Source organism: Carlito syrichta, unplaced genomic scaffold (genome assembly GCF_000164805.1).
Source record: "Carlito syrichta isolate Samal-C Ts95f unplaced genomic scaffold, Tarsius_syrichta-2.0.1 Scaffold314643, whole genome shotgun sequence".
Taxonomy (NCBI): Eukaryota; Metazoa; Chordata; class Mammalia; order Primates; family Tarsiidae; genus Carlito; species Carlito syrichta.
In genome coordinates this window covers 440,292-460,959 of record NW_007258739.1, presented here as the reverse complement: position 1 = coordinate 460,959, position 20,668 = coordinate 440,292, and the positions used below count along the sequence as shown (strand labels likewise).

The following is a 20,668-nucleotide window of genomic DNA, read 5'->3' as shown; positions in this document are numbered from 1 at the left end:
AATTTTATTTTACCCTAGGTAATCACGATGTCAATTCACTCAGTTTAATTTTGCAAGTTGAAAAATTTGGACTGGAAATTTGAAATACAATAAATGTTTAAAAGCTGTCAGCCAGAAATGTGCATAAAGCATGCAAAACACAAAGTGCAACGTGATGATAATTTGCATATCTTTTCCTACTTCTTATCAAGCACTGTACAACATGCTTTTTCCAGTAATGTTGCATAGAAGCACATGCTTTGAAAAAGTGACAGAGCAACAAAAATAAAATGAGTGCCTGAGTTATGCTTTGACATAGCTATTGCTATTTTATGCTGCTAGGGAAAAGAGTTAAATGAGAGTTTCTGAATATGTTCAAATCTTACTTCCCAATCATAATCATTATTATTATCTATAACCTCACCATAATTCATGATTATATTTTTACAAAGTAAACAAATTCAAACACTAGATATAAAAAAAACCAGTATTAAGGTTATTTTGACTCTACAATGCCAAACAGGTGCTGAAGAGATCAGTCATTTTAGTACTGTCTATGCTGTCATTGTGAGGAATGGAGACATTCATCAATCTGACAATGTAACTGCTTAGTTTCATCATGTATCAGCATCTATCAGGAATTTATGTTTTTCAATCTCCAAGTTTCAAAAATTAACCTTTTCTTTTAATATAAAATTATTACTGATAAATAATTATGGATAAGGCTATTACTACAAAAATTAAAGGTAGACTCATAAGACCACGTCTTTAGGAAAACGGAATATAATATATAGGAATATCTGACCACTCGACTCATAGATTTAATAAGCTTCCAAAAGATCAAATTTGAAATATTGGTAACAACTTCAAATGTTTAGCATTGTTCAGATTTCAGAAGCCTTTTAAAATGTATTATTTTGATTCAGGCAACATGTTTTTAAGTAGAATGTATGAAAATGATATTTTTCTCCAAGTCTGCCAGTCTGAAACAAAAGAAAGTGACATTTTAATTGGAAAACAAACTTAATTTTTACATACCCCGGAAAGAATTTCTGAAAACATTTTGGTGATAATGTGAAGATCTCTGTGAGAAATAAAAGAGGACTGTTTGTATTATATTGTGTTGAATTGTTTCAAATGAGGAAAAAAATTTTCATAATAGTAGGGAAATTGAGGAAAAGTCTTATGTTCTTAAAAAGTGGCATTTATAATAAACTTTAATTTAGAAGAAAACATAAGGCTATAGACAACCTACAAAATGCAAATTAAATTCTACAATACAACTTTGTCATTATAAATACAATTAAATTTTAGGCAGTAAAAGAGCAATGTTTTTCTATTGGAATCACACAATTCAGTAGCTTTCTTTTGATTAAAAATTTTGATTTTTTTAAAAAGTAGAACTAAAATTTATATCATATATCTTATACAAATCAATGTTTCATGCTTTTAAAAAAGGCATGAAAAATAACATGTCAATAACAGTAAAATTTCAAATCTGTTATGAATCATGGGGAATGGTTAATATTTCCTTTAAAGGGGTAATATGTGAAATTTTGTGTGACTTTGGCAAATGAGACTTAAGTTAACATTAATTTATGAATTCGCCTATGGCAACGAGTCAAAATTATATTTTCTGTTCTTTATGTTGCAAATGTTTAACTTTATTGTCATAAAAATATATGGACAGATATGTAATCTTTAAGTTAGCATTGCTATTTTATAAATTAAGAATATTAATACAATTAAAAATTGAGACCATGTTAAACATAATTTTTAAAGTTTAAAATTCAGTCCATATTTAATAGCTACCCCTGAATATATTCAAATAATGCAAACTTTGGCATTATACAGGCAAAAATTTTGACAACTCTTTTCATATTTTCCTCTACACTCATACTTGACTCATTATTTTCAATAACTCATGAAATACAAATGGTCATCACAAAGGACATGGTATAGAAGTCATTTTAGTTTATTATTATTATTATATCATTACACATAGTATCATTACACTTAAATAGTGTTTCTGCTTTTTTGAATACAAGTTTGCAAGGAAACTCCCAAGACGGATTAGGAAATAAAGTCATTTAATGAGCACAGCAGGTAAATGATATTATATCATTTCAAGAGAGGCCTAGTTCTCTTGCATATCACCTACAAGTAAATATGCAACAGATAAAAGGATAAAGTAGCAATTTTGCAAGGATTTGCCATTCTTTTTGCATGCATGGGTTTTCCTTTTTCTAAATTCAATTCAATTTAACTTGGCTATATGAAATACTTCACATTCTTTCATTTTCCTTACCCTCATCCCTTCAAATCTAGATAAGGCTCTTAGAGGTCTCAGAGCTCGCAGTGTCCTGAGAGATTTGATGGCACCAAGTTCTGAGTAACCCAAGGCATTTGCTGTTAAACTGACCAATGAAACCTGCACACACACAAAATAATAAAAACAATAAATAAATGAAATAATTTTCATTCAATTTGTATTTTCTATATAAACAAGAAATACAAGTTTTACTTATTATTCAGAAGGTGACTGTCCAAATGTTTTTAGTAAACATTAAAAAATGGTAAAGGAATATTTTCAGTTTGATGCAAATAGAGTAGCTTTTAAGACATTAATTAAAAGCTAGTTGAACAAAAATCCTTAAATGTCATATACTTTTTAATTGAATAATTAGTTTTAAAATGAAGCAAAATGTTAATAAAATAAAATAAGAAATTCAGGTGGAAGAAATGTTATTGCTTATCTTTCATTTACTTTATTAAGGTGTTGCTAAATTTAGGGCTTTGCTTAAGGCTAATTATAAAATACAAAAACTGCTGCTGCACTGGAAAAAATTAAGAAATTTCCATTCTGAGTTAATATATTTAACTAATTATAACTGGTATTCTCAAAAATTAATGTATTAATTCAATTTATAGGTGATTTTTTATGCCTTGCTAATACCTTGTGTTTTCACTTGTTTAAAGTTTATTTCTGTGTAAATAATTTAACTTAAAAAGTAATTTCATTACGAAATTTCCTCAAAATTTTCTATAATAGTTTACTTCTTCTGCCACAGTACATGGACCCAAATGGTCAATTAGTGAAGAGTCACCAAATAAATAAATCTTGAGTTTACTTCACTTGTATGAAATATGCATGAGTAAAGAAAAAAAAATCTTGGATACCTTATTCTCTAAATAAATAATTTATCAAAACTTTGTATCTAATTTTTTTGGTTTGAAAGTGTCTAGTATTGAACAGTTTCACATTCAGTGCAAAATTTTCTTTTTAAAAATGTATTAAGTTGTATTATACTTAATATACTTTCTACATTATTTGAGATGTGCTATTACTTTAGTCTTTTTTTAGAGTGCTGTATTGATCCTCATAAAATAATTAAAATAGAACATTGAAAATAAAGGTATTACCATTGCATAACCACAAAATTCTCTATAAAATTATTTTTCTACAATATTTCAAAAATGACTATAAAAAAAACTCAGAATAATAAGTAAAATCATCTTTCACCAAAAACTCAGACATGTAATAAGTATAATAGAGAAAAGCAAAACTCAGAAAGTTTCAAAAGGGTTAAACTATATTTAAATTTGAAATCTAGTGTAAAGAATTATGAGAAATTGAAATATAATATATAACGTCTATAACTTGAAAACTCAATATTAAAGACTCCCCCTTTTTGATATGATGAAACAATTATTCTTTTAAGACTTCTCTTAACTCACACATTTCATGGTAACATTAAGCTTTTCATATAGATTAGGCTTTGCCTTTGTTCAGAATCAAGGGGATATTGTATTCATAATTCTTAACTCTAGAAACACATTCCAAAAGAAATCTTCATAGTCTTGTTTGATTAATATTTTTTAGTATAAAACTGATTCCTATGAAGCCATATTTTGGACATAGTTTTCTAAAGCTTTAGAAAACTGAAATTATGCCAAATTGATAACAGAAAATAGGATGTTTAACACATCTTACAGTCACTTGCTTTAGGGAAAACGAAGTATTAATCGCTGGGTATACAAAGGGCTATCTGGTGTATTACAGGCTTGCTGTAAATCTAGTCTACGTTCTAGGAAAATTCCCACCACTACATAAAGTAGATTTGTTTTTTCCTACATTCTGCACATCTTACTTCCTATAATGGAAGTCATAATCTACACATCTACTCTTTAAACATACCTTTTACAAACTTTGAGTTGATCTAATAAAATTTTTAAAAAATGATAGTAGTCTCCACCATCATCACTGTTTATGATAAATAGCATCATCATTTTACAGAGTCAGGGGCTAAAAAACTTGCACAGTGGCCCAAAACCAATAAGTGATAGTGCTGGGATTCAAATTTGAGACTGATTCATAATATAAGGGATTTAAGCAAAGTGTCCTTTAAGTTCTGTTTCACCACTTTCCCTACAAACTGCTGATACAATTTTTTCCTTTAGTTTTTATCCTAGATAAACCCATATATTCCATTGCCCAATGCTTTTTAAAATCAGTACTAAATTAGTCCATGTCTTCCAAAACTACACTATCATTCAGTGGGTGAGTTTAGTGTTGTAAGTATCATATCCGTCAACATTACATAGTGGTGAGAGATTCACTACTTTAGTATTAGAATGTAAATGAAGAAAAAACCATAAACAGTAGAAAAAGATATGGAGGATACCTACATCAACAATTAAGAAGTCCAGCCAACACCAGGCATTGGTGAAATATGTTTGATAGCCATATGCCACCCATTTTAGAAGCATTTCCAGAATAAAAATGTAAGTAAAAACCTTGTCGGCATATTCCAACATAGTCTTAATTGTCTTTCGCTGATCAATATATATATCTTCAAATGCCTATAAAGAAAAAGTTACACATTTTAGCTTTTAAAATCTTTTTCCCTCTATAGGCTATTTTTTCTGATCATATATGCATATAGCATTTTATTGAAATAGAAGGACAGAGAAACAGTAGTGACTGCTACTTTTTTCCTCTCAAAGGTCTTTTAATTATTTAATGGGAAGACATTAAATTCTTCATTGCTATTAGAGTTAGAAGGAGCAAGAAGAAAAGTATAATTTCAATGAATTAATTTGTCTTATTAAGGAAATAGTTATTGATGTCATATCCTGATGTGCCACCCCACTTGAAGTTTCAGTTCCTTTTGTTTAATTTATTTTGCTTCCTTCTATGGATTTTTTTGGTCATAGAAAGAAGACTGAAGAAATAAAAAATGAAGGATTATGTTTTTATAAAGCAGAAATTGTGATTTATCATCACAGTGTCCAATTTTATTAAAAAGTTGGGTTCGGAGACAAGGGAATGTTTCTACACTGTTGGTGGGAGTGCAGACTAATTAACCTCAATGGAAAACAGTGTGGCCAGTTCTAAAACAACTAGAAATTGACCTTCCATACCACCCAGCAATCCCCCTTCTGGGAATATACCCAGAGTAACTCAAATCATTCTACAAAAAAGCTACCTACACATGCATGTTTATCACAACACTATTTACAATAGCAAAAACATGGAACCAATTATGCTGCTGGATAGAAAAAACGTGGTACATATACATGTTGGAATATTATGCAGCGATAAAGAGGGACAAAATTATGGACTTCACAGCAACTTGCTTGGATTTGGAGTCTATCATACTCAGTAATCTATCACAGAAACAAAGGACTGAGTACCACATGTTCTCACTCATAAGTGGACCCTGTACACCTATCATAATACTACAAAAAAGGGATTGACACAGTGGGATACTGCCAGAGAAACAGGGCACACAACATCAATAAATACTGTGCCTGATTCTAATCCAGGCACAGTAAGGTACAAGGGGAGGTCCCAAACTTCACCTGCACATAAACCACTTATGTATGCAATCCTGACTTGTACCCCACAACTCTAAAATAAAATAAAAATTTTAAAGTTGAGTTAAAAATAAAGATAATAAAATAAAAAAAATAAAGTTGGGTTTATCCGCTTTTTTTATTTCTTCATTTTCTTAACAGTTTATGTTTTTCTACAGAGATATAGTGTGATGGTTAAATGAAATTAATTTACATTTAGATACAAATAGGTATTCTGCTAATATGTATCTCATTTGACTTTTAACTTCTAAGTATATGTTCCTTTCAATGATGAAAGATTATTTCTTATCTAAGTGTCATGTAGAATAAATTTATTTCTTCAGAGAAATTTTCAGGTAAACATAAGTCTGTATTAGAATCATAAACTGGGGAGGAGAGGAAGGAAGTGAGGGAAGAATCACATATTGGGTATCACGCTTACTATGAGGATGATGGGTTCAATAGAAACCCAAAGCTCACCACCATGCAATATATCTATGTAACTAACTGTGCCTCCTGAAGATAAAATTTTTAAAAAAGAATTATAGCGCCACATGGTGGCCCATGCCTGTAATCCCATCACTTTGGGAGTCACAGGTGGAAGGATCACTTGAGCCCAGGAGTTTGAGTTTGAGAACCTGGAAAGCATAGAGCAACCTCGTCTCTACAAAAAATAAAAAAATTAGCCAGTATGGTAGCGTGAGCCTGTAGTCCAGCTACTAGAAAGGCTAAGGAGGGTGAATTCCTTCAGCCCGGGAGTTTGAGACTGCAGTGAACCCTGATTGTGCCACTGTACTTCAGTCTGGGTAACAGGCGAGACTCTGACTCCCACACCCTCAAAAATAGAATTATAAACTGAAGTTAAACTTGCATGTTACTGTGTTTCAATCAGGCAAACTCTGTCTAACATCTATATTATCTATCTATCTATTTATATCTATCTATCTATCTATCTATCTATCTATCTATCTATCTATCTAACTTAGGGCTTAAACAGTTTCTTTGTATCTTTGTTTTCCTAAAATGCTATTTATGTTTCTATTTTTGTAAATAATTTTTATATAAATAGATTCTGATGAAATAAACACCTTTCTATAAAGAAAAACTAATCCTTAAATGACTCTCTTAGGCATGCTGCCCAATATTTATTGTTACCAGCATTCATTGTTTCCTGAGTAGTACGAGAATAATGAACACAATTGGAAAGAGACAGAGAAATGGTCCCTAAGGACTGTCCATAAAGAGAAGATAATAATAATGCCACTCAGAAACAAAATTCATCAGCACTCACAGGACATATATTCACAGGACTTTCATTAACTATGCTGTGGTTCTTATGCTTATTTTCTTATAAAACAATGAGTAATTGAATATCACATTCTTTGGTTATAATGAATAAGGTGAAGAGCTAAACTTTCTAGGCTACTTAATGATAAACACAAATTAATAATTAGCTTATTAGAAATGCATGTAGTTTACTATGTAAAAGTAAATTCAGAAATACAGACCCATAAGGTAAGTCTACAGTCTAGCCTAGCCACAAGGTGGGATAATTAAAAATGCAGTGGATACTAAGACAATGAAACAGAAAGGATTAATAAGTCATCAGTATTAGAAGATTCTAAAAGTTAGTATAGCAGCACCTTTGATTAATATTCACTCACCAGAGCACCACTGCTAAGGAGAATCATGAAAACAATGAAGGTCTCAAACCAGTTATGTTCAACTATTCGGAAACACGTTCTTCTCAGGTTCCACCATTGTTTTCCTCTCCCTTCTTCCACACTGATTTGACAACATTTGAATCTTTGTACACAGCCTGTAAGTATAATGTTCAAGTAGGGGTAGATAAAATAACTTCTGCTGCTTCCACGAAATCCTTTGGTATGTCCCTGTTTTATCTTTTAATTATTATTACCATCTCTATCCTTGCTAGGGCAGATCTCTAAGCCTGGAGTGGTAAGTGCTGCACGAAGCTGTGGAATTATTCAGCTTTATAAATGTTTCCCTGACTAACAATATCGGCTTTCCTGGCCTTCAAAATGGAAATTAATAATAATAATAAGCAGAAAACTTCCCTTTTAGAAAGTAATGTCAATCTCTGTCAACAATGCTGGCTTTGTTACTGTTTAGGTTTTTTGTAGTTCTTCTAGAAGGGCATATACAAGTTTCTATTCATTTAGGCCACTAAAATATGATCTGTACAGTTCTACTTTGATTTGTCATTGCCTTTTCCACACACTGCTGTCACTCTAATACTAAAATTAAATTAACAGATATCTCTGAGAACTTTCACAAGCACCACAGACGATTTTTTTTTTTAATAAAAGAAAAGGTACAGAGCATGTACTCTGCTTCCAAGAACCTTATAAGAAATCTTGGTTATATAACACACACACACACACACACACACACACACACACACACACACACACACAGAAGAACTTAGCTCCAAGGCAAAATGAAAAAGGCAGGTGTGTTGGAAGAAAAAGGAGAAAGATAAAGAAAGAAAAAGACATGGAGAAATAAAAGAAAGGAATAAAAGAAGGAAAGTAAGAAGGAACGAAGGAACGAGGGAAAAGGAAACAAGGGTGATAGTAAAGATACATATAACAGTCTAAAGAGAAAGAGAAAGGTTTTCATAGATGGCATGATTATCAGGTGAATTAAATAGATATAGTAGGTTGATGCATAAATTTATAGCATTTGTGTTTGGCATGGCAATACTGCGGTGTTGTTTGTTTATCCCTCGTCATTTGTTATTTGGAGAGACAATGTTGTGCTTGTGAGTACACCTCACATTTTGCAGATTTGAAGGCAATGCTATTTGTGGGCTAAAGAAGATGGAGTGTCAAGTCAAAAAAAGAACATTTCCAACAAAGTCTCCTGTTTGAACTTAACGGAGGAGTAGACAGTGGAGGCCGCTCAAAACATTTGTGCCACCTAAGGGGAGAATGCCATCAGGGAAAGCAAGGCAAGAGAATGGTTTTGTCCTTTCAAAGAGGGCTACTTTGAATTGCGTGATTCTCCACATTGAGAAAGACTCTTGGGCCTTGACGAAGACTGTTTAAACACGTCAATCCACGGTGATCCATATCAGTCTACTGGAGAAATGGCAAATGTGATGAACATTTACATTTCATGGGCAAGTAAAAACGCTATGAACATATGCATCTGCCCAATATTTGTTGCACCTGTTCGGAGGAATTAGAAACTCTTCCCCAATGGCCAGATGAAGGTAATTTTGAGAGTGATGTCCATGAGAGTTTTTGATGTGCATGATTTATACAGGGAATAGAGGACGACTGAATACATATTAGGCATATGAAGAAAATACCAAATAGAAAATACATAAATATATGCATATCTCCAAAACTCAAATTCCCAAGGAGATCAGACCAAGAGAAAAACTAGTTGTAGGAAAAACATAGCTCTTCCATATTATACCAGGCTCAACTAGATACTGTTTAGGTATCGGGTATCCCATGTAGTTTATTTCCTGTTTCATACAAACAGCATTGGAAAATGATGTTTTAATTTAAAACCATGGCTTATCATTTGCAATGGATTTAATTTTAGTAGTCAGAAAGTTACTTTTAAGGCAAATTCTGTGTATGAAAATTTGAACCAGTGTTTAAGATGTCAACTTCTTGTGATATCACCATCTTACTAAAAAATAAAAATTATTCAAAAGTTTTGATGATATTAAACTATTTTTTTCTCCAAGTTCATAATACTTTCCACATAATGGGCAAAGATCATCAAAGCACAACACTAGATTTTAAATCTTTTTTTTCTGTCAACATATTAGAGGTAATGGAAATAGATCTATCACAAGGTTCTATTTTATTATAAGTGATCTCTTTTGGGTGATCAACAGCTAAAAAATCTGAACTCTACAAACTAAAAATTAACATTAAGATTTCTTTCTTTACCTTCAGTGAAACAGGCTTCAGGTTCAAGGGTTTCTTCAGGTTCCACTATAGGCTGTTCTTCTGCAGGTGCACCTATGTCCACAGTGCTACCTTCCGATGAACTACTGCTTTCGTTCAGTTTCTGTACATGAGATGAACATACAAAGGAAACACTTTAATTTTGGCAATGAGTGACCTACCAAGAAAAGATTATTACCTAACAGTTTATTTTTCTTCTCCTCGAGTAACAGAGATTTTAAATTTAGAGCAAGAGAGGAATTGAATAAGAAGAGGAAATAAGAAAATTTTGACTATGCTAACTTTTATACAGTGATTTACAACATAAGTATTGAATTCAGATTGCTATGTTATGTTACAAATGGCCATCAGCAACATGTACTAAGCAAAACACCATTCTGCGAGTTGGAGGGGCAGAAGAAAGAGAGAGAAAAGGAGGAAGAGGAAGGGAAAGGGAATGGGATAGGAAGAGAATCCTTAGCTTAGAAGGAAATAATGGAAATAGATTACTCTGCCTGTTAATGTTTGGCTTCATACTTTTCATTAGCAACGTCTTACTTGTGAGAAAAAACTATCTATTGTTTTATTCATGTTTACTAATATTCATGGTTAGGGTGTTTAGAGTTTTTACTACAAATGTGTTACTATTTGCATATTTCATGTGTTCTTTGAAGAAAAATTGCTATAAAATAGGTTAGAAAGCATATCAATAAAAAAACCTTAGACATCTTCAATAAACAATTTCAATTTCTGGCAAATATCTTACAGCTCGAGGTGTTGTAAAATAAGACAAGTAATGTGTGAGAAAATTCAGTTTCCCTTGATAAATAATGGTTATGTTATATGCCATGTGACATTGAAAGAAAAAATCCAGTTAAGCAACAACAATAGTCCTGATATTTTGATAAGAGTGGAAGGACATTTATCTTCCCCCAGAGTTCTCAGAAGACATAGATGGCAGACATAATAGAACATATCAGCTTACTCACTATATTTCTACAAATCATAAATGTTCCTCCTGAAGACCAGCAAACTGGCTTTCAAATTTTTGGTGTGAATAATTCATTCATTCTGTAATTTATTCAACTGATATTTATTGGACTCCAACAATATGCTAAAGGCTGAATATTCAGAGATGACTAAAACATCTCCCGTCTTTGTTGAGCTATCAAATCTAGCACAGTGTTTTTCCAAACCTTGGTCTTATGTAGATCATCTACTAGGTCTTCAAAAGCACACACCACCTGCTCATGCATATTTAGTGCTACGCTATTCACAATAGTAAACACATGGAACTAACCCTACTGTCCATCAAAAGTGGACTGGATAAAGAAAAGATAGTACATATACATGATGGAGTATTACACAGTCATAAAGAAGAACAAAATCATGAACTTCGCAGCAAATTGGATGGAATTGGAGACCATCATTCTTAGTGATCTATCACGGAAATGAAGAACTGAATACCACATGTTCTCACTCATAAGTGGGACCTGACCATTAATCACATTAGCACGGGAAGGGATCGGCAGTCACTGCACAACGCTAGGGGAAGAAGGGAAGGAGGAGGGGCATGTAATAACACAAAGGGTGCCTGGTCCTATACCCAGGGGGAGTGAAGGCCAGTTGGAAGTTCAAACTTCACTTGCATGCAGCCTACTTGTGTAGTTAATTCTTACCTGTACTCCACATCTGTATAACAAAATAACATTTAATAAAAAATTATAAAATAAATATTTAAGTGAAAGAAACACACACACATCACTCAGTCATTCAACTTGTTATCATAATATTGGAAATAATAAAATTAAACACAATATTAAAATGATTAATATAAATTTCACATACATAGGTGAAAGTTCATATTTTGGAAAAAAATAATTCACCAAACTATTTGTGCTCAAAGAAAGAGAGTTTATATGTCTGGTCCATATCTAGTTGCTTTTTTTCTCTTCCCTTTTAATTTCTCATGAAATAGAAAAATAAGCTCACAAATACAGGGCTTGGGATCTATAAAATATGGAGCTCTGTCATTGTTCTGTAGTTGAACATGATCTTCAATACAAAAGGATTTCTCACTAAAGACTAATTTCAACATTCCAACAGATTTTAAATCAGCTATATATCACACTCAAAAGCTGAAAGGTTGACTGTTCAACACGAGAGACAGTAGCAAGTAGATTTTAATATTTTTGCTTACATTTGCCTTTGAATATCTTTATGCTCTGTTTTATCATTCGTGCTGAATTAAAAACCTACCCAGGAATAGGTAATTGGTGTCTTCTCTAACAAATGAAGAGAATAAATCATATAGTCATCTGAAAAAATCATTATGTCTTATACTCAACATTATAGAGACTCATCATTTAGACATAAGGTGATAGGCTTAGGCTGAGAATTGTCCCACTTTAACAAGTGTCTCAGTATTAAATAAATGGCCTTTATTTGTACTATCAGTATCATAATAAAATTCATTCCATATTTGATAAAAGCCATGTGAGCAACTTTTCATCACTGTAGAAAGCAGTCTTGTGCAAGATGCCTATTCTTCACATAACCTTAAGTAGATGGGAATTGAGAAGTTTATTTCCACCAACATTAATTAAGAACCAGAAAGCATATTCTTTCCTGTGAATAAATTTGTGGCAGGAAATGCATTCAAATGCAGAGTTAATTTCAGCAGCAAATCTCCCAGAGCCTCACAAAACATTTCTAGTCTATATCAAAACAGACAAAATAAGAGATTATTAGAATTAAAATATCCTTTTTAACAGTATGGGTTTTCAGTGATAAGCAGAAGAAATAGTTGATGAGCAATTCATCCTCATGTAAGTGCCACACATAAGTGATTCATTCTCTGCACATAACTTATTTCATGCAATTGTATGGTGAACGTGATCTCAGCACAAATTTGTACTTAAAAATCATTGTTTTTTATGTATACTGGCAATACTATGCAATGACAATGTTGCCAATAGTCAGTTTTGCCTTCTTGCTAATCATAATATTTGTTTTCTTATGAGGGATTACTACTTTTAATGGTGCCTCTGAAATTCTGATTTTTATTCTGTTTTTAAGTGAAAAAATGTATTCATTTGATGAATTAAAGCATTGCTTTTCACTTGTTCTAAGAAAAAGATATCAGATTTACCTGAGTAGTGATTACTTTGTTTGGAAATTACAAGAACCAAAAAGACCTCATGTTACTTTTTGACAAGTTCTCAAAATGACATTCTCTAAAGAAGGCAAATAGATCAATAATTTGATAAGATTCAATTTTCAGATATTCATCTTCATATTTCCTATTTTGATGTTTATTTTTAGGCTGCTTATGTAAGATGGTCACTCTTACAGAATTACTTTTTTAAAAAACATGCGGACTCACAGTTTTTCTGATATTTTTACATTGGAGTCTCAATTTACAAAAATAATGAGTTTTCAGTTTATATTACTTCCATTCCTATTTTATTCCTTCGAATTATTGAATCAATTTTATGTAGTAAATGTATAACACAGTAGGAAAGTAATAAAAAATGCAAATTGAAAAATATGAGTTGACATGCAATTGGACAGACACACTCACTATCCTGTCTACCAAACGTTAGGCGAGGTAAAGTTACTACTACTTATAAGTACATAAGCAAGTTAACTACAGGTACTTGTACTTGTAGTACATGAGCAACTCTTTAAGAAAGTGAATATTAAGAACGTTGCAAGATTTTGTGAACTATAAAGTAGCCTATATTTTTAAAATGTGAAATGTTTGTAAATAACTTTGCTGTTTCTTAAGGACCATACAGGCAAACAGGGACTATGACTGGACTGCAGATCAAATAATTGATGAATAATGTTATTTCTTCACATTGAAAACATTAATGGCAAGGCCAAAAAGAGTCAAAGTCATAATGAATATTAATCTATGACATTATGGCTACATGGTTTGACTATCTACTATCTTGCCTGGTGTGGCATTCGATAACTTTTTACACATTATTTAATTTAATGCTAACACTTTAATTCTATGAGGTTGGTAATGTTGTTTTCATTTTATAGAGGGTGAAACTAAGACTCAGGTTAAGTAACTTGACTAACATCATATAATTAGCAAATGAGAAAGCCAATTTTGCGATAATTACTTTTGAGCCCAAAGCTCATGCTTTGTCTTCTATGCAGCCACACTGTTTCTGAAATAAAAGAAACAGTGATTTCACACATTTATAATTCTTTCATCAAGGTAAAAGTAAAAACAATCCACAGGCAAAAAAGAATCAAGATAAGCCTAACAAATAAAGATAATCTACAATTTAATCTTGACATATTGACGTGAAAAACCAATAAAACAGACCTCCACCCAGACCCATGCACACAACAAACCCAAAAATGGAGTTTTATATGATTCAAATATTAAGTATCATCATAGAAATTATTTCATCAGCTACAACAAGCTAACTTTTGGTGATGTTGACATGAGTTATTGCCTTGTACAATCCTATCTCTTTATGTGTGAGCAAGACCTGTGATGTGCTTTTAGCCAACACAAAAGTAATGGAATTTCCTTCCTGTGAATTTGTTACATTAAATCATTTTAGAAAAAGTCTCATTTTTGCATCTCTGTTTTTTCTTAAGCAAAAATAATAATCTGCAGCTTTTACGTTTTTATGTTAAGTACTGACAACCATGCTTACAGAAGCAGGAAAGTGAAAGCTTTGCAATGTGAAAAGCATACACTTTGAATCAAATAAAGATAAATCTCATATAATTTTACAAATTATGCTCAAAGTTTTTACTAGAAGTGCACAAGGATTAGAACTGAAAATGACCTTAGAAAATTTCCATATTCAAATTAGAAAAGTAGACCTGATAGTGCGATAAATTTGAAGAAAAAAAAAAGGTAGTAAAAAAAAATCCTGAATTGTTCTCCACATCTTTAAAATTAAAAATAAATAAATAAATGAATAAATAAACAAACCTAGAGTTTGATACTCCCAACTGTAAATCTCTTTTTAAATTCAATATGCTGCCTCTATGCATATTTTATTTTCATATATTATTATAATAATTATGCACATTGTTTATTTTATTTAGTGTGCCTGTAGAATATACATATAAATTATGAATTAAGGTAATTAATATATGGAGTAAGTAGATGATGTAAATTATTATATACAGACAAGCCATGTCTGTTATTTTCTTACCATTTTTCAGCTCATTGTTGTAAGAAGTCTTAAAACAGGCTATGGTTTCTGGTGGAAACTTTATTCAAGCCATCTGCTACAAGAAACTGCTGTGATCTTTTTAAACAAGTTACCTTTCTATTAAAATCTACAAAGAACCTGTAGATTGCCTTGGGTAGGATGGACATCTTGACAATATTGATTCTTTCAATCCATGAGCCTGGGATGTTTTTCCATTTGTTAGTGTCATTCTTGATTTCTTTGAGCAGCATTTTGTAGTTCTCGTTGTAAAGGTCTTTTATTTCTCTGACTAGGTGGTTGCCAACGTATTTCATTTTCGTTTGTTTTTATTGTGAATGGGATTCTGTTTTTTTATTTGGCACTCTGTCTGCTTGTTGCTGGTGTATATAAATGCAACTGTCTTTTGCACATTGATTTTGTACCCCGAGAGTTCACTGAAGTTGATTATCATTGCAAGGAGACTTTTGACAGATCCCCTAGGGTTTTTAAGATATAGGATCATATCGTCCACAAAGAGGGATAGCTTGACTTCCTCTTTTCCTTTCCTAAAATAACTAAAAATTGACCTTCTATATGATCCAGCCATACATCTCCTGGGAATATACCCAGATGAACATAAATCATTCTATCAAAAAGACACCTGAACACACATGTTTATAGCTGTACTATTCACAATAGCAAAAACATGGAACCAACCCTACTGCCCATGGAAAGTGGACTGGATAAAGAAAATATGGTACATATACACAGTGGAGTATTACAGAGTCATAAAGAAAAAAATCATGGAATTAGCAGCAAATTGGATGCAGCTGGAGACCATCATACTTAGTGATCTATCACAGAAACAAAGAACTGAATGTCAAGTGTTCTCACCTGTAAGTGAGACCCGAACATTAATCACATTAGCACAAGGAAGAGATCAGCAGTCTCTGGGCACTGCCAGGGGAGGAAGGAGGGGAACATACAACTACACAAAGGGTACTTGGACCTATATCAGGGGGAGCGAGGGCCAGTTGGAGGTCAAACTTCACTTGCACGCAATCTTCTTGTATAGCTAATCCTGACTTCTACCCCACACATTTATAATAAAATTAAAAACAATAATAAAATAAAACATACAAAGACTTCACATCATCTCTGTGTTACCAAACCACTTTTTTAGTGTTATCACCTGGGGAGTCAGCAACAACCTTATTTTTGGACCCCTTTCTTGGCCAAGGCCACAGTCATGGGGGAAAAAAGTCACGAATAATACTGTGGAAAGAAACCCAGACCTGGTTCAATCTTTCACTTTCTGGGCCTTGCCCAAATAATTATTTCTCTGGAACACATTTTCTTATATGTAAGATGAAGAGGTGATCTCTAAAGGTCTAGCTTTAATGTTGTGTGATTGTTTTATTTTAGTATTTGAAATGGTACGTTTGGGAAATCCTGAAGCCAAGAGAGATGTGACAAGACAAGTGTTGAGAAGGCAGTGAGGGAGCAAATCTGGACTCGAGGAGAAAAGGTGGCATGAAGCCCAGAGTGAGTGTGGCTGCTGGGCCGGCACAGGCCGAGTAACAAATGCTGAGTCTGTGACTAGCAAATATTCCATGGTCATCAATGATCAAGGAAGAGAAGAAGTAATAGCTATTTCCACATTAGAAACAAAGAAACAATCCACATATAACTGAGTTTTTCATTTAAATTCCCCTGTTAACTCTATGTGCAATATTCAGTTACTCAACATTTATTGGGAGATACCATGTTCTGAGATTTGTGTCAAGTGTATGTCTCATGGACCCCTTTATCAGCAGAATGCATTATTTACCTGGGTTTTCTTTTTCATGGTGTTGCTTTCTTTTTCTTTTTGTATTGGGCAAATTGAAAAGTAGACAGCACATTATGGTTATTCTTGATATTCATTTATTTTATTATAATTAAAGGTAATAATGGTTAACATTTGTCTTCCGATGATGCCTTTCTTCTATAATTTGTCTATGTCAATTTAACCTATTTTTTCTATTGGAGTGTCGGTGTGCTCATGAGATTATAATCAGTCTTTATATCTAGCAAAATCACTTGAGTTTTCCTAACAAGTATTTGCCAAATGTATTAGTTTTCTACTGCTGTGAGCAATTACCATGCACTAAGCAGCTTAAAACAATGCAAATTCACTATCTCACAGTTTCTGTAGGTCAGAAGTCTAGCCTGGCATAGTTGGATTCTCGGCTCAGGATCTCATTGGGATGACGTCAAGGCATTGGCTGGAAATATAGATCTCACTGGAGGCTCGGCATCTTCTCCCAATCTTACTGTTGTTGGCAAAGCTCATTTTCTTGCAGTTAAAAGACTGAGCTCAGCCGGGCTCGGTGGTCAGCCTGTAATCCCAGGACTTTGGGAGACTGAGGTGAGTGAATTGCCTGAGCCCCAGGGTTCGAGACCCGCCTGGGCAACTTGGCGAGACCTCATCTCTACAATAAATCAAAAAGTTAGCCAGTCGTGGTAACGCGTGCCTCTAGTTCCAGTTACTTGGAAGGCTGAGGCGGAAGGATCGCCAGAGCCCAGCAGGTCGAGGCTGCGGTGGCCGGGAGCGGCCACTGCACTCCAGTCTGGGTGACTGAGTGAGACTCCAACTCAAAAAAAATAAAAATAAAAAAGACTGAGCTCCCTACTTTCCTGCTAGCTCAGGGCCAAAAGACACTCTCAGTAACTGGAGGTCACCCAGTCTTTTGCCACATGGCTTCTGTATACAGTTTACAGCCTGGGTGTTTTCTTTCTTTTGGGTCATCCAGAGCATAGTTTTCTGGCTTCTTCTGTGTGATAGGGGAGAAAAGTCTCTGTTCTTAAAGAGTTCACCTGATTGGGTCAGGCCCACCCTTCAGTCATAGACACAGAATAATCACAGGGTGATATCTCATCTTATTCATAGATTCCAACCACACTCAGGGTATGGGAATTATATAAGGGTAAAGTTGTTTGGGATCATCTTAGAATCCACCTGCCACACCAAAGTCTGTGTGTCTTACTGATTGTTTTCTTAAGAATCATCACCTGCTATACTAATATCATCTGCAACATTGATAATTTGTGAATTCTTCTATAAATTTATATTCCCTTCATTCTGATGTCCTTTTTCTAATTTCCCAAGTTAAGATATTGGTTATGTTTTTTCATCCTTTCTTAATCATTCTTAGTAATATTAAGACATTCAATGACTGGTCCTCTTTCATAGATTTTGACACAAAATGTTATTATTTTTGCAATAGCTGTGTATATATTTTATTTGCTCATTAATTCAATATTTGTCTAATAGAAAATTTCTTAATTTTCAAGTGGTTGAAATTCTTTTTATCAATTTATTATTGATTTCAGGTTAAAATGCATCATGATCAGATATCCCTAAATACTGTCTGCTTTTCTTTTTTGAGTTGGGGTCTCAGTCAGGTGCCCAGGTTGGAGTACAGTGATATGATCACAGCTAACTGTAGCCTCGACTTCCTGAGCTCAGGCAGTCCTTCCACCTCAGCTCCTGAGTAGCTGGAAGTACAGGAGGGTGTCAAAATACCCAGCTAATATTTTTACTTTTTTTGTAGAATAAGGTCTTACTATGTTGCCCAGGCTGGTCTCAAACTCTTGGGCTCGAGCAATCCTTCTGCCTCATCCTCCCAAAGTGCTGGGATTATAGGCTTGAGCCACCACCTCAGCGGATGTTTGCTATTTTAAATTTGTTGAAATTTTGCTTTGAGTTCCAGTATATGATTAATTTATATAAATATCTCATGAGCACTTGAAAGCAAGAACTCTCTGTAAATAGGATTTTTGATGTAACATACTGTTACTATTTACTTTTATTATTTGAATATTTCAAAGTTTCGATGTTCTTAATTTCTTCTTTAGGTTGTATCACAGGTTAATAAAATTATATTAAAGTCCTCATAACTAATATATTTTCATTAAAATATTCTTATAATTCTCATGGTTGCAAATGAAAAATAAAGTGGTTCAGTTCTTTATTTGATTGGGATAATAACATTATTAATCAAAATGGAAAGAAAATGCTCTTTAGTTTTTTCTTAAAAACATTTTTTGTTTGTTTTGTAGAGACGAGATTTTGCTATGTTGTCTAGGCTTATCTTAAACTCCTGGGCTCAAGCAATCCTCCTGCCTCAGTCTCCCAAAGTGCTGGGATTACAGGTGTCAGCCACCATGCTTGGCCTGGAAAAAGCTCTCTAGATGTGTAGAAAAAGTCCATCTTTATGTTAGCACAGAACTATGCATAAAATACCAGAATACTAAAAAAAAAATTGGATGACAGCAAAACTAAAATATTCTAAAACAACCATTTTAATTGATTTTTAAAAATCAATAAGACAGATTAATTTTTCCTTTTTTGATCCTAATTAAAATTTAATTTTATTGTGAAATTCACTATTCATATAATAAAGCAATTGCTTCTCACTATTTTTGAGATTAATAGAATATTTTAAAATCAAATTTAATATTTATTAAGTCATTCTTCAACCTTCAATTTTCTAATTTCCAAATGGGCTGGTTCATTTGAAAATATGTACATTTTCATACATGACCCTCAATAGCTAGATTATACATGTATACGCTGACTTGTATTATCCATATATTTTTGGCAAGCTGACTTAATATGTAAGCTGAGAGAATGCAGAGACCAAACTGTCTCTGAAGCATCCACTTTGGGCTTGTACACCAGGGTATTCAATAACCACTTAATAACTACAACCCTGATGGTAAGAGCATATTTCCTCCTCAGTGGATTTATGCAACATTTCTTGCTTTTTAAAAATGTTCTCTACTATAACAAATGATTTTGACCTTGAGGGTGAAGCAAAACAAAGCAAAGCAAACAAAACACTCCACAATATTTCTCTGAGAGTAAACGATTAAATGCTTTTTTTCCCATATTCTCTGACTTGATCATAGACTATTTATGCTCTTATTTTTAGATTTGGTTTGTTATGAGGAGTTTATGAATTTAGCAGGAGTTCAAGTAATAATAAGTGATATAAATAAATCTGGAACTTAAGGGTCAAAAGCATACAAAACGTGTGAGATATATATAATATATATGAAACATACATATATGTATGTATACATATATACACATACAAATATAACAGAGAATATTATCATAAAACTATTTTTATTATTTATTTAATTTTTTAAATTTTAGATTCAGAGGTACACATATATATTCGTTACATGGACATATTTTGTACAGGTGGGGATTAGGTCTAAGGTGGTCTATTCCCCAAATAGTGAACATTTGTCCTATAGGTAGTTTATGAACCCTTCCCTTTCTCCCTTCCCCCCTTATTAGTGTCCCCAATGTCTATTATTCCATCCTAAGGACTTATGTTTAAAGCTGGAGAGATACAATTTACTATTGTGATATACCTTTCGTATATACCCTGAATCATACATAGATGAGATGTTCTACGACCTCAAAAATATTATTATTAATATTTTATTGTGTACATTGTGCACTAGTAAATATTTCTAGTGTATACTATGCATATTAAAAATTAAAATGACCCCCTTTAAAGACTCTCAACAAAGCAACAATATAATATCAGAAAAGGCACTGTACTGTGAATTAGCATTTTCATAGGGCAGCTACAAAACTCAAATATTAACTCATTAATTCCCATGTCATTCCCAGCTGATTTCTTCACCAAGTTGCATGTCAGA

At 32.9% G+C, this 20,668-nt stretch overlaps 1 protein-coding gene across 5 annotated transcripts in view; it reads right to left on the bottom strand.

Moving 5' to 3' along the window:
* The window catches only part of LOC103274239 (sodium channel protein type 1 subunit alpha), a 137,836-nt gene that overhangs the window by 19,315 nt on the left and 97,853 nt on the right, over positions 1–20,668 (bottom strand). For all 5 annotated transcript variants that reach the window (XM_008071705.2, XM_008071706.2, XM_008071707.2 and 2 more), the window contains exons 18-21: positions 9,774–9,894; positions 7,503–7,657; positions 4,669–4,842; positions 2,288–2,410 (exon numbers count right to left, since the gene is read on the bottom strand). In XM_008071705.2, the coding sequence (XP_008069896.1) occupies positions 2,288–2,410; positions 4,669–4,842; positions 7,503–7,657; positions 9,774–9,894 (573 nt within the window). The remainder of the gene's footprint in view (positions 1–2,287; positions 2,411–4,668; positions 4,843–7,502; positions 7,658–9,773; positions 9,895–20,668) is intronic.